Source organism: Rhineura floridana, chromosome 6, assembly GCF_030035675.1.
Source record: "Rhineura floridana isolate rRhiFlo1 chromosome 6, rRhiFlo1.hap2, whole genome shotgun sequence".
Taxonomy (NCBI): Eukaryota; Metazoa; Chordata; class Lepidosauria; order Squamata; family Rhineuridae; genus Rhineura; species Rhineura floridana.
Genome location: NC_084485.1, coordinates 83,163,326 through 83,177,239, shown reverse-complemented (window position 1 = coordinate 83,177,239; position 13,914 = coordinate 83,163,326). Strand labels below are relative to the sequence as shown.

General features: G+C 43.0%; 1 protein-coding gene across 1 annotated transcript; it reads right to left on the bottom strand.

The window, feature by feature from the left end:
• Positions 1–1,423: 1,423 nt before the first annotated feature.
• HPDL (4-hydroxyphenylpyruvate dioxygenase like) lies at positions 1,424–13,632 on the bottom strand. Its single transcript, XM_061630430.1, has 2 exons — positions 13,509–13,632; positions 1,424–2,980 (listed from the first exon to the last, which is right to left on the bottom strand). Exon 2 carries the CDS (start codon positions 2,944–2,946, stop codon positions 1,744–1,746), a length of 1,203 nt encoding a protein of 400 aa, XP_061486414.1. The 5' UTR covers positions 2,947–2,980; positions 13,509–13,632; the 3' UTR covers positions 1,424–1,743.
• Between the last annotated feature and the right edge of the window lie 282 nt (positions 13,633–13,914).

Sequence of the window (13,914 nt, the reverse complement as noted above, 5' to 3'; positions counted from 1 at the left end):
GAACCCCATCCTTGTGTTTCTATGAGTGTTTGCAAGCAAGATACAATATCCCAATGCCCACCTAGCAAAAGCATGCACTCGCTGTTCTTCACAGTTGCAACCCTAGAGAATTCAATAAATTGAATACATACATCATCCTCAAAGTAGTTACATGGGGAAGTTGTGAACAAATTCTGAGGTTTCCCTTAGCAATGTGCTTTGGGAGTAAGTATCTCAATAAGGTAGCTGCCTTTGAAGATGCAGGCTCTCCTGATAATCATTCATAGTTCTAGTTTTTGATATAGTGTAGGGCAAATTCTATCCCCCTTATAGGAGTGCACACCTTGGTACTATCTCATCACCCAGCTAGTTGGATCTACATATAGCTATAATTCTAAGTTAGTCCTTGTTATACTGCTAGTCAAGGAGCTGCCATGTTAGCAAACTGTCTAGCATGCTGTTTTAGTGTGTGTAAATGGATAGAAGCAACACAGGAATTTACTTTCTCTGTTTGGAGCACTGTTAACTGGGCAATAGAGATATACTAAGCATGAACATTGGTAGAGGAACAAACAACTTCCTCTTCTGGCCTTAAGATAGGAATAGCAGAACTTCAACAAGATGGATGATATTTGAAGAAAATTAATTTGAAGAACAATTTACTGAATTCAGAATCAGGTCCCAAAATAATGGGTTTTCTTATGGATGAGCCTCTTGTTATACAATACCAGTACCTACCCCTCTTTAGGGCAGAAACACATGCCATACCTTAAGACAGGAATGAGAAATCTATAGCCCTCCAGACGTTGCTAGACTCCAACTCCCAGCATGACCAATTGTCAGGGATGGTATGAGTTGCAGTTGAACATCTGGGGGGCTTTAGTTTCCCCATTCCTTCCTTAAAGCCTTTGTAGTTCAGCACTAAGAGAAATAAAAATTTACATACAGGCTTTGAGGTGTGGTTGCTGGCACAACATTTCTTTGCTACAGTTAGCTCTCAAATCAGTAATGCTTAAGAAGTTCTTAAGACGGTCATCTAGATAAAATGGGTACTTTCTATACCAGTGGAAGCAGCTCTGATAGAGGTGCAGTGCCTGTCTAGAAAGCATGTGTATGGGGTTGTATTCAATGCAGCACTAAGCAGAACATTCTATCGGTGCAAGGATTGCTCCTTAGACAATAATGACCTCCTGCTCGCCTCTCCCTATGTGCTCTCTAAATCTCCAACTCTCCAGAGCAAGAACAGTGGGGAGATTCCACTGTGCTAGTGCACCATTTTAGTTGAATACTGCCCATCATCTAGAATGGGTTCCCAAGCTGTAGTCTGTGGACCACCAGTGGTCCAAGATATGACCACATCAAATATTCACATTGATTTTATAGTATTTTTATTTCTTCTATTTATTATATTGTATTACAATTAGAATTCTATAGAATGTAAATTGTAATACAATAAAGTACAATATAAGAAATAAAGGGAGCAAAAAAACCCACAACTAAAAATCAGGCAGCATCTTGCAGAGCTAATTACAATTGTTACAACAGGCAGAAAAATCATTAAGTGGTCCACCAAGACTATCAGCAATTTTCAAGTGATCCATGGGAGAAAAAAGTTTGGGAACCACTGATCCAGAACTCCTAAATGGCATTGATACAACAGAGGAGCCAACCCCATACAAGTAGATTTGCAGCAGAACTCACACTACACAAGTTCACATATACAGTAAGCCTAAGATTGCATAATGGGATATTTGAGCTCATTCTTCAAGCATGCTGGTCCATGTAGTTTTGTACAGATTGCCAGAGGGCACGGATGTTTCCCTCACCAAAACCTGTCCCCCCACATCGCTCAATAAGCTCCAGGAAGAAAGTCTCCTCCGTAAAGAGAGGCTTGGTGAAGATCTGCATCAGGTATTGTTTCCCATGAAGTCCAGGGCCACTGTTGCCTCCTGCCTCAGCATCCAGGAGGATGCCATGGTCCTTCAGCAGCTGAAGATCCTGCCCAACTCGTCTTATCTCCTGCTCCTTGCTTTTCTCACTATAGTATGCTAAAGGTGGTTTGAAAAAAATTGCACCAGACTTTGCCATGGCTGCAGCAGTACCTATAATATCTGTGGTGTAGAGTGCTACATGTTGGATGCCAGATCCACCATGCTGTTCTAAAAAAGTATCAACCTGGTTATTCTTTTGCTCTGACAGTGACTCAGCCAGAACAATTTTACAGTCCTGATCAAGCAAAGTCAAACCACTCCCGCTGTACCGCATGGCAGTAAGACGAAGGCCTACACCAGAGCCCTGGATTGTGTAGCCATCAGCAACATCGTCTTGCTGATGGATGAGGAAGCGCTGGAATCCCAAACAGTTCTTGTACCAATCCAGTACAGCTTGTGAACTACCTTGGGGGCAAGCATAGGTGATATGGTCAAAATGTGTGATCTGCCCGCCTGCCTGGAATTTCTTGGAGGCACCCTCCACAACATGGAAACCAGGCAGGAATGGTCCACAGTACTGTGATCGGTCAAGTAGTGTGTGGCTGACGTTGCCTACGATGGATCCCACCACTGAATAAGTGACATAGCCACTTTCATCTCCCACTGCAGTGGGTGTGATAAGGATCTGGCATCCTCGTTCCTCTAGACTCTGGGAGATGCCAGGTACATCCTCTGCCTCAAAGCAAATGTTGGAGGCCGTACCAACTGAAGGCTGTAGATCCACATCATATAGGATCCCTTTATTTTTGCAAAAGCCTGAAGATGACACAGGTGAAACTTCTCTCCCCCCAGGCTTCAGCCTTTCATTGACAAGGAAAACTGCATTCCCTCTTCGGAAGGCCAGCTGCCTGCTCCATCCTGCCATCCGTGTAGCAAATAGCTCAAACCCAAACTGGTGCATCAGGTTGCTGGCCAACTGCTGCCCCTCAGCGACATGGAACCCAATGTGGCATATCCGGTTCAGAAGAGGCGGCATTATTCAGTTTTAAAGGGTGGTTTTGTTGCTAAACCTACAAAAACAGAAAAGAAAGCCAGCTCAATGACTGTAAGGGTGGGGAAGCAGAGAGGGATGGGATGGGAACTTTGGGGGGCTATTCTGCTACTGCTCCTGGGTTTTTAGGGGAAGGAGGAGAACGCAGCTCTGTATCACTCACCATCCTTTTGCTGACCTGTGATCAAAAAAGCAAAGAAATTGAGACTTTGGAACGGATCACATCTCAGTGGTAAAGCATCTGCTTTGCCTGCAGAAGTTTCAATCCCAGCATCTCCAAACAGGGCTGTGAAAGAAGACCCCAGCCTGAAACCTTAGAGAGCTGCTGCCAGTCAGTGTAAACAATACTCAGCCTGATGGACCAACGGTCTGATTCAGAATAAGGCAGCTTCCTATGTTTGCAAAATAAGAGCTGTTTACAAATTATGATACCCACACACAAAAAAACATCAACCCCCTTCCATGATTCCTTAGGACAAATTCTGCCTGCATTGTTTGATTCATGCACAAGCAACAAATCAATAAAAGCACATGAGCCTCGTGCTCCTTTGCCTAAAAACACCCCATAGCCCCTCTCCCAGGATCTCCCATCTACCAAAGATGATGTATTTGTCAAAAACTGAGAAGAACACAACATTCAGAGTCCCCCTTAAAAAGGAATGTTAAATGTGTAAACAAGCAGTAAGCAGGGTTTCTTTACTTTGTCCATTTACACTTTTATCCCATAAGTGCCCACAAAGAGGCAAAGTTGAGGAAACCTCAAAAGCAGGTAGCAGCACCCATCCCCATGAGCTTTACACAACCAGCCCTGAAACATATGAACCAATGATCAAGATGAGGCTGCCTCTGAGCATGTGTAGCATGTCTTTCAAGAATCTTGTCTGCTACAACTGTTCCTTTCTTTCTGCTCTTCACTACCTTTGCAGCACAATAATAAAATCACTTTTATATTCCAAAATCATTGCACAGACTGTGTGAAATAGACAAGATTAGTTAAAAGGAATAACTAACTTGGGTTAACACCCTTTAGTCATCCTGCAGTGCTCAGGTACTCAGAGGGGTTAAAAAGATTTAAGTGTGTTCCTCCCCACACTCATAAAAGTATTGTGAGGAACAACACAAGTAGCAGGGCATACTCGAGACTTGGTTTTTGCAACTGGACATGGAGGTGATCTGAATGGGGGGGGGCTTACATCAGTCCCTCTGTCATGGACAGATCACTGCTTGCTGAAGTTTAGACTTACAGCCGCTTTTCCCCTCTGCAAGGGTGGGGGACCTATTAAGTTGGTCCGCCCCCAAAGACTAATGGATCCGGATGGTTTCCAAAGGGCTCTGGGGAGTTTTCCGGCTGATAGGGCTGGTGCTCCTGTCGGAACGCTGGTTGAACTGTGGAATACAGAAATGACCCGGGCGGTTGACATGATTGCTCCTGAGCGCCCTCTCCTGTGTAGAGCTCATACGGTTCCATGGTATACCCCAGAGCTGAGAGCGATGAAACAATGTAGGAGACGGTTTGAGTGCAGATGGAGACGAACTCCTGGTAGATGCAATTATACACTGGGAAGTGCCTATGGTAAGCTGTATTTAGGGGCAGTGAGAGCAGCAAAAAAAACAATATTTTGCTGCCACTATCAAATCATCAATCTGCTGCCCAGCGGAGCTCTTCAGAATTGTCCAGGGGCTATTACACGCTGGCCCCAGGAACATGGTAGAACCATCTGAGGCCCGCTGTAATGAATTTGCTAGGCACTTCCAGGACAAAATCTTTAGCATCCGCCAGGACTTAGACTCCAGTGTTATAGCAGGTGAATCAAGCGGGGTATCCAGAGCACAACCTTATCCCGATTTCTTGGATGAGTTTCAGTTGGTACAGCTTGAGGACGTTGAGAAGGTGCTTGGACAGGTTCGTGCAACCACTTCTGTGCAGGATCCTTGCCCTTCTTGGCTAATAAAAGCTAGCAGGGATGGAACAGCCGGCTGGACCAGGGAAGTGATTAATGCCTCTCTGAGAGAGGGGGTGGTCCCTGACTACCTGAAAGAGGCAGTAGTGAGACCACTCCTGAAGAGACCCTCCCTGGACCCAGAAAATCTTAATAACTATAGGCCAGTGGCAAATGTTCCATTCCTGGGCAAGGTCCTCGAACAGGTGGTGGCAGGCCAGCTCCAGACACTATTGGATGAGATCCATTATCTGGATCCATTTCAGTTGGGTTTCAGGCCTGGTTTTGGCATGGAAACAGCCTTGGTCGCCCTGTATGATGACCTCTGTCGGGAGAGAGACAGGGGGAGTGTGACTCTGTTGACTCCTTGATCTCTCAGCGGCTTTCAATACCATCGATCATGGTATCCTTCTGGGAAGAACTGGCTGAGTTGGGAGTGGGAGGGACTGCATGGCAGTGGTTCCACTCCTACTTGGCAGGTTGGCTCCAGAAGGTGGTGCTTGGGGGACATTGCTCGATACCCTGGATGCTCCAGTATGGGGTTCCGCAGGGGTCAGTTCTGTCCCCCATGCTGTTCAACATCTACATGAAACCGTTGGGTGCAGTCATCCACGTTGGAGTGCGTTGCCATCAGTATGCTGATGACACGCAGCTCTATTTCTCCTTTTCATCTTCTTCAGGTGAGACTGTCAATGTGCTGAACCAGTGCCTGGCTGAGACAATGGACTGGATGAGGTCTAATAAACTGAGTCTCAATCCAGACAAGACTGAGATGCTGCTAATGGGTGGTTCTTCTGACTGGAGCGTGAATGTCCAACCTGTCCTGGATGGGGTTGCACTTCCCCTGAAGGAGCAGGTTCGTAGCTTGGGGGTTCTCCTAGAACAGGGGTGGCCAAACTTGCATAACGTAAGAGCCACATACAATAAACTTCAGATGTCTGAGAGCCGCAAGACATGAACAAATATTGCACACACGTTTTGATTGAATGATTATTGTTTTAACTATAGTATATTCATATTTAATACGGTAATGAACTATGGAAACATCTAAGAAAAATATGCAAATTTGCATTTCATTAACATAAAATGAGACCGCCAAAAATAAAAATAAAAGGGGTAAAAACAGATATTTTAATGATATTTGTCTTAGTAAATATCTGGTAAAACATGGAGGAAAATATGTAAACCAATAAAATTAGAGATATTTTAATCAGATACCACCTTACAAAATTATAGTCTTATCACACAAACAGACATTGCTACAATTATCAGGCTAGTTACTGCTAGTAGAGGTCTTATGAGTCTCCATCTTGGCTGTGAGTCGTTGAAAATCGGGCTGATATGTTGTCAAGGATGTACGAATTAGCTCCATCAGATGTTGATTTCATTACAGAGTACAGTGATTCACAGCAGTATGTTGTGCTGAAAATTGAGATGAGTCGCACACTGGTTTTCTTCAGTTCAGGATATTTTATTTCTAGAACTCAATTGTAGACTGGGATTTATGGATCATCTTTAGACCCAGGTCTAAATGAATGGATTTACAAGAAAGGCGAAGCAGGGCTTCAGCTTCTGCAAGTCCTCAAACCTGTCTAGGAAATTATCAAGCAGTCCTTGTAATTTATCTTTGTATTCTTCCAGTTTGTGGTCTTTTATTTCAATATCAGGGAATGTATTTACTCTCCTTTTGAGATTGGGAAAGTAACTGAAGATTCTTGACAAAAATTCTTTGAAAAACTCTTATTTTATTCTGAAAGCTGAAAGAGCTGCATGTGGCATGTCAAAGAGCCGCATGTGGCTCGTGAGCCATGGTTTGGCCACCCCTGTCCTAGAACCATCTCTGTCACTTGAGGCTCAGGTAGCCTTGGTGGCACAGAGTGCCTTCTAACAACTTCGGTTGGTGGCCCAGCTACGCCCCTATCTGGACAGGGATAACCTGGCTTCAGTTGTCCATGCACTGGTAACCTCCAAGTTAGATTACTGCAATGCGCTCTACGTGGGGCTGCCTTTGAAGACGGTTCGGAAACTGCAGCTTGTGCAAAATGCAGCAGTAACAGGAACCAGATGGTTCGAACATATAAAACCGATTCTGGCCCGCTTGCATTGGCTGCCTGTATGTTTCCAAGTTCGATTCAAGGTACTGGTTTTAACCTATAAAGCCTTACACAGGTTAGGACCACAATACCTGATGGACCGCCTCTCCCAATATGGACCCACCAGTACACTACACTCAACATATAAGGCCCTCCTCCGGGCACCTACTCCAAGGGAAGCTTGGAGACTGGCAACAAAGGAGAGGGCCTTCTCAGTGGTGGCCCCCAAATTATGGAATGATATCCTTGATGAGGTGTGCCTAGCGCCAACACTGTTATCTTTTCGGAGCCTGGTCAAGACTTTCCTCTTGTCTCAGGCATTTTAGCATGTTTTTAAATTGCTTTTTAAAAAATGTGCTTTTAAATTTGTATATTTGTTTTTAATCCAGGCACTCTTGGATGAGACCGATTATCTAGATCCATTTCAATCGGGGTTCAGGCCCGGTTTTGGCACGGAGACAGCCTTGGTCGCCCTGTATGATGACCTTTGTCGGGAGAAAGACAGGGGGAGTGTAACCCTGTTGATTCTCCTTGATCTCTCAGCGGCTTTTGATACCATCGACCATGGTATCCTTCTGGGGAGACTCTCTGATCTGGGAGTTGGAGGTACTGCTTGGCAGTGGTTCTGCTCCTATTTGGTGGGTCGTCTCCAGAAGGTAGTGCTTGGGGAGTTTTGCTCGGCACCCTGGGTCCTCCAATATGGAGTCCCACAGGGGTCAGTATTATCCCCCATGCTTTTTAACATCTACATGAAGCCGCTGGGTGCGGTCATCAGGAGTTTTGGACTGCATTGCCACCAGTATGCTGATGACACGCAGCTCTACTTCTCCTGTTCATCTTTCTCAGGTGAGGCTGTCAAGGTGCTGAACCGATGCCTGGCCGCGGTAATGGACTGGATGAGAGCGAATAAATTGAAGCTCAATCCAGATAAGACTGAGATGCTGTTGGTGGGTGGTTCTCCTGACCAGATGGGAGAACCTGTCCTGGATGGGGTTGCACTCCCCCTGAAGGAGCAGGTTCGTAGTTTGGGAGTTCTTTTAGAACCATCCCTGTCACTGGAGGCACAGGTTGCCTCGGTGGCACGGAGTGCTTTCTATCAACTTCGGTTGGTGGCCCAACTATGCCCCTATCTGGACAGGGAAAACCTTGCTTCAGTTGTCCATGCACTGGTAACCTCAAAATTGGACTACTGCAATGCTCTCTACGTGGGGCTGCCTTTGAAGACGGTTCGGAAGCTGCAGCTCGTGCAAAACGTGGCGGCCAGATTGTTAACAGGAACTCGGAGATGTGAACATATAACACCGATCCTGGCCCGCTTGCACTGGCTGCCTATATGCTTCCGGGCTCAATTCAAAGTGCTGATTTTGACTTATAAAGCCTTACACGGCTTGGGACCACAATACCTGATGGAGCGCCTCTCCCGATATGAACCTACCCGTACACTACGTTCAACATCAAAGGCTCTCCTTTGGGGACCCACCCAGAGAGAAGCCCGGAAGGTGACAACAAGGAAACGGGCTTTCTCTGTGGTGGCCCCCGAATTATGGAATTCTCTCCCTGATGAGGTACGCCTGGCACCAACATTGTTATCCTTTCGGCGCCAGGTAAAAACCTTCTTGTTCTCCCAGGCATTTTAACATTTTAATATCTACTTTTAACACCTACATCTATCACTCACAATCTTAATTTTAGTAATTTTAACATTAACATCTTAAACAGCTTCATATTTTAACTGATTTAATACATTTTTATACTTAACATTTTAGGATTGTGTCTGTCGTGTCCATGTGTTTAACTATGTTGAGTTATTTTGTTATATTGTTTCAATGTGTTTGATATATGTTTTTAATTGTATACTGGATGTTTTTATGCTGTAAACCGCCCAGAGAGCTTCGGCTATTGGGTGGTATAGAAATGAAATATAATAAATAAATAAATAAATAAATAAATAAATAAATAAATAAATAAATAAATAAATAAAGTTTTTAATTGTTGTAAACCGCCCAGAGAGCTTCGGCTATGGGGCAGTATACAAATGCAATAAATAAATAAATAAGACTTCATATTTATCTGTGCTGAGTCCATTTTAATAGAATGCGGTTGGGGCCAAGAGAAAATTCTACGTCTAAAACAGATCATTTACCTTCAAAACCATCTAAAGGAAGTTGAACAATCCATTCCCTGGCCTAGGAGTCATTAAAAAACAGCAAATGTAGGATGGAAATTCTTCCCCTATTAGTGAGATGGACGACAGTGCTGTGGGGTGTAACTGGTGAAGCAAATTGGGATCAAGGAAATCTGCATTGCCTCTCCTTTTTGTCACTTTCCTAAATGCAGCAAAGGGAGAAGGGAATCTATGAGTTTTCATGCATTTGATGAAGTGGGATTGTCCACCAAATTCTTCGCTGTTTTTATGTTTGCTGTTAACAGGCTAATATTGCCACCCATTCAGAATGTAAGAGTTAAGGATAATGAGATTCCCTGCTTAAATATAAAGACTTCAAAGCATAGGTTGTCATTAATTGCTGTCAACACTACAACAATGAACAAAAGTAGTTGGTCCATATTATCATCATGATCATCAATATTTATTACCCATCCTTCACCCAGAGGTCCCAGGGCGGGTTACAGTAAGTTTAAAATAATGGCATTAAAAACAACCCAAAATCACAAAATAGGGTGGGTCCTAAAAATATACATCTCAGGTGTCAAAGGCAAGGGCAAAGAGGTCCCAAAATCACAGTCATACAATACCTTTACTAGGACCAACCAAAATGTTTTAAAAGCACTTATTACTTTTGTGGCATTTGGGTTGTCCTAATAAAGGTGTTGCCTGAATGTGGATTGAAACATTTAACCACTAGTCTACAACTCCACTTGCCATACTATGTCTGGTAAGCCTACTTTCCTGATGAAGAAGGGGCTAGGATCATCACTGCAGTTGCACTATGTTCAGAGACCCTTGTTAAGAGGTATGCAGTTTGCATGCAAGTCCGCAGTTCTCACATGCTACCTTAACACCCCTTTTTAGGACCTTTTGGCACTCACACCTGAACGCTCTCCAGAATTTGATGCCCCAAGGGTTAACAAGGACAACAAAGAAAGGGAATTAGTATACATATTAATGATGTTAAATAGAATCAATAAATAGCACACTAACAATAGAACTAATAACATTCTTAAAGCATGCCTGGGAACATGTAGAAAAATTAGGATGCAGTAAAATTACTCAGGGAAACTGTGGAGGGAGGGAGATGTTAGCTGAATGAGGAGAGGGGGAGATTTAGATTAAGGTGGTATCAGAAGAATAATGGATGGTGACCAGAGCAGCTCATTTTATTGTTTGCGTTATTATATTTATATGCCACCTTTCATTTCAAGAAGAAATACTAACATGGTTGACAAACAAAAAAGTCAATAGCAAAACAACAAGAATAAAACCAGTTAGAAAAATTAAGCTACCCGTGATTGAAATATGTAGTGAAACAACTATATTAAAACATCCATAATTAAAATATATAATGAACAATCCCATTAAAACAGTGTAACAAATAGCTAAAAATAGTTTAAAACAATCAAAGGTTTTAGAAAATATGGGGAAGTTGTCAGTAATGATTTTGTGGAGTTATGAGAAAGTTTCTAAGGAAGAAAAAGAAGAAAGCAGATGGAAGACTTTGGGGTAATGGCTGAGAATGAAAGTTCCGCTTTTGCAGTGGATGACTGTAGGTAGTGAGGGAAAGAGACTGAGATTTTCTCCAGATTTGAAAACAGCAGATGAGTGAGGTGGGGGAGAGAGTATTGCCAGCTGATGGGCTTGGCAGAGAAGTTTAGTACCTATCCTTAGTACTGCCAGGGCTCCTTGTGTTGTAGTTGAAGGCACCTCTTCAGCAACAAAAGGGGTAGAGGAAAGAGAGAAGGAGGAAACTATCCACAGGAGAGCTCTTTGGTATCCAAAAGATTCCTAGTTGTTAAGGTGAAAATAATCACCTTTTACTTTCAAACTGGGTTTAAAAATTAAGACAAAGACTACATCTGATCTTCCTGTTGTTGCTTGGGTGTTAAAGGTTTTTAAATAGTGCTAGCCAACCAGTAAGTTTGTCCTGAATTGATCTAATTGCTGCCACAGCAAAAGATGCAATCACAACAGCTTCTCCAAAATTATTTATTTATTTATTGTTACATTTATATCCCACCTTTCCTCCAAGGAGCTCAAGGTGGCATACATGGTTCTCCTCTTTCTTCATTCTATCCTCACAACAATCCTGTGAAGTAGGTTAGGTTGAGAGACTGTGACTGGCACAAGGACACCCAGTGAGCTTTACAGCTGAGTGAGGATTTGAACCTTGGTCCCCCAGGTCACAGTCGTATACTCTAACCATTACACCACACTGGCTCAGGATTGTTTTGACATTGCCCAACATTTCAGAACCACAGGACAAAAACAAGCTCCAGTCCTCCTCTCGCCTGAAGGACAATCATCTCTGTAATTTTGGGATGCACCAAGCTTGGTGCTGCGTTAACTGCAGGGATAATCCCCATACCCTTCTGCAACTCCCATGTTGGAGAAAAGATCTGGGGCAGTGGCTTAGAAGTTGAGCACAATTCCAGGAATAATTATTTGCTCCCCAATCTTGCTTGGAGCTGTGGAGAGGAGCAGAGAATTGTCCCAACCTTGTGCTACATTTCAAATGAATAGTGCAAGCTCAGGGACAAGGCCTCATCCCCTGGGTGAGGTTTTGGTGATGATAAATTCTGGGTTGGCCTAGAATTCCAAAGCCAGCCAAAATCTCTGGACCCATACTTAACGTTAGTTAAGGCTGGCAAGAGGAATCCACATTCTTCTCAGCAGCACCCATCACAAACTACACTTCCCAGGATTCTTTGGAGCAAGCCATGACTGCCTGAGTGGAATAATAGTGGAATAAATGTGTGGTGTGAATGTGGCTTAAATTATCCTGTGCCCCTTGATTTTAAAGAGTAGTATGCATTCTTCATAACTGTAATCTTTGTGGCCATCAGAGGCCGCCATTCTACATTTGAACCATGTCCCTCATCCACATTCTCCAGCAGAAGCAGGAGAAAACATGCTTACAAATTGTTCCTTTGAAAAGCAGCATTAGAAGGCTTCTTGGCAAACACACTCAGGTTGCCTGGAGATTGTCATCAACACTTGGGAGGTGAAAAGTTGAACATTTTGAATCTGAAAGTTGTTTCATCTACTCCCTTCCTAAACCTTGTTTAATAGATATTTTGTATTAATTTTCAAGTTAGAGAAAAAAGTCAGAGAAAAACCAACAAAATAACTAACAGGTAAATGAGGTGATGCAAGGTCAACATTTATACACTAGAAAAAGTGAATGACAAAACAAGAGAGGCAGTACAACATCAGATGGAGAAATATGTAAATAAATATAGAAATGCACAAATACACAGGGGCAATACAACCTAAAATGGCAAAGTGTTTTCTGTTTCTCTCTCACAGGTGCAGTCTCCAGAAAAACTAAAAACCCACACAGATTAGTCCCTGGGTATAACACAGCCCTTCTGACTAACTGTACCAAACTGAAGCATACATACCAGCATCTGAATCATTAATAAAGTCAATAAAATGAAACCAAGCTGAAAGAAATTAATCATGCTTCATCAGTCCTCTCAGTAACTTTGTGAATCAGCTTTCCAGTATGTCTATTTACCAAACCTTTCATCCCAGAGGTTCAAATCAGGGATATCAAAATTCTCCAGTATTTGGTAATGATAAACTGGGTTGCATGTAACAGGTTTAAGTCCTTCTGGAAATCAAAGAATACATTCAATAATGCTAAGCCAGGGTCCAGAAAAATTGACTGGTATGCCTGGAAATTTCTTGAAATACTCTCACCCAAAAATTTTGCACCTGTCTACAATCCCACATGTGCTGGTAGGTACCGATAACATGACAACACCACTAGAACATGGAGGAACTACTGGGCTGCATCAGAGATATTAATCGTGGTGTCCATACCAGCCATGTGCAAGTTTTGGTGACATTTCCCTAGTATAGGTAGAGATTAATTTAAAAGGCACCTCTCACATTTGCAGCCACTCATCTTCCTCTACTGGCAACTTAAATTTTTTTCTTAAATAACTTTTTTATGGGGACAGGGTGCAAAAAAAATGTAAGAATAAAGCTGGGGCTTTTTTCTTCCAAAAAAAACCCTATAACGTTTTGTTCAAACCAATTCTCCTTTGTCCAGCTGGACCACTGTAATCCTCACTCAACACCCCCAACTCCCCATTGTCACGCCTGATTAGGAGGAATTAAATTTCTTTATACCCTTTTTCCTGCCTAGGACTACAAATCAATACACGTCTACTCAAAAGTAAGCTCTACTGCGTTCAGTGGGACTTACTCCCAGGTAAGTTTGTATTGAATTGCAGTCTAAGGAAACATTGTTTTCCCCCTCCCTCGGAAATCTGCATGTTTCTTTCCTCTCTGCCTAACTACAGATTCCATCCCTTCCCCATTAGATCTTGCCTCAGGTCTCCTGCTTCAATTCAAAGATTTCTCCCGTGTTTCTTTGATATGAAAGGGACTTTCACGCTGACTTGAATCCCAAGCAAGGAGGAGCGCCACAGCACGCGCTCGGAAGCGGAAGGGGAGGGTTTTCAAGTCGGAGCTGCAAACGCCTTTGCTGCAAAAACCAAAATTAATAAATGCTTGCTTGACCCTTGTTGATAATATTGCTTTTGTGCTACCATTATTTTTTTTAAAAACCAATAAATATTCTTAAAATACATTACTTCTCCACCACCAGGAGCGGGCGATGGTGGTAGCGATAGCCGTGTTAGTTTGTTGCTGCAGACACAACAAATAGTCTTTAAAATGCTACAAAACTACTCCTGGATTCATTTATTTAGCAGTTTAATCTTGAATGCATTTA

Bases quoted from the DNA above. Each gene is read 5' to 3' on its own strand.
- HPDL (XM_061630430.1), bottom strand. From the start codon at position 2,946: ATGCCGCCTCTTCTGAACCGGATATGCCACATTGGGTTCCATGTCGCT.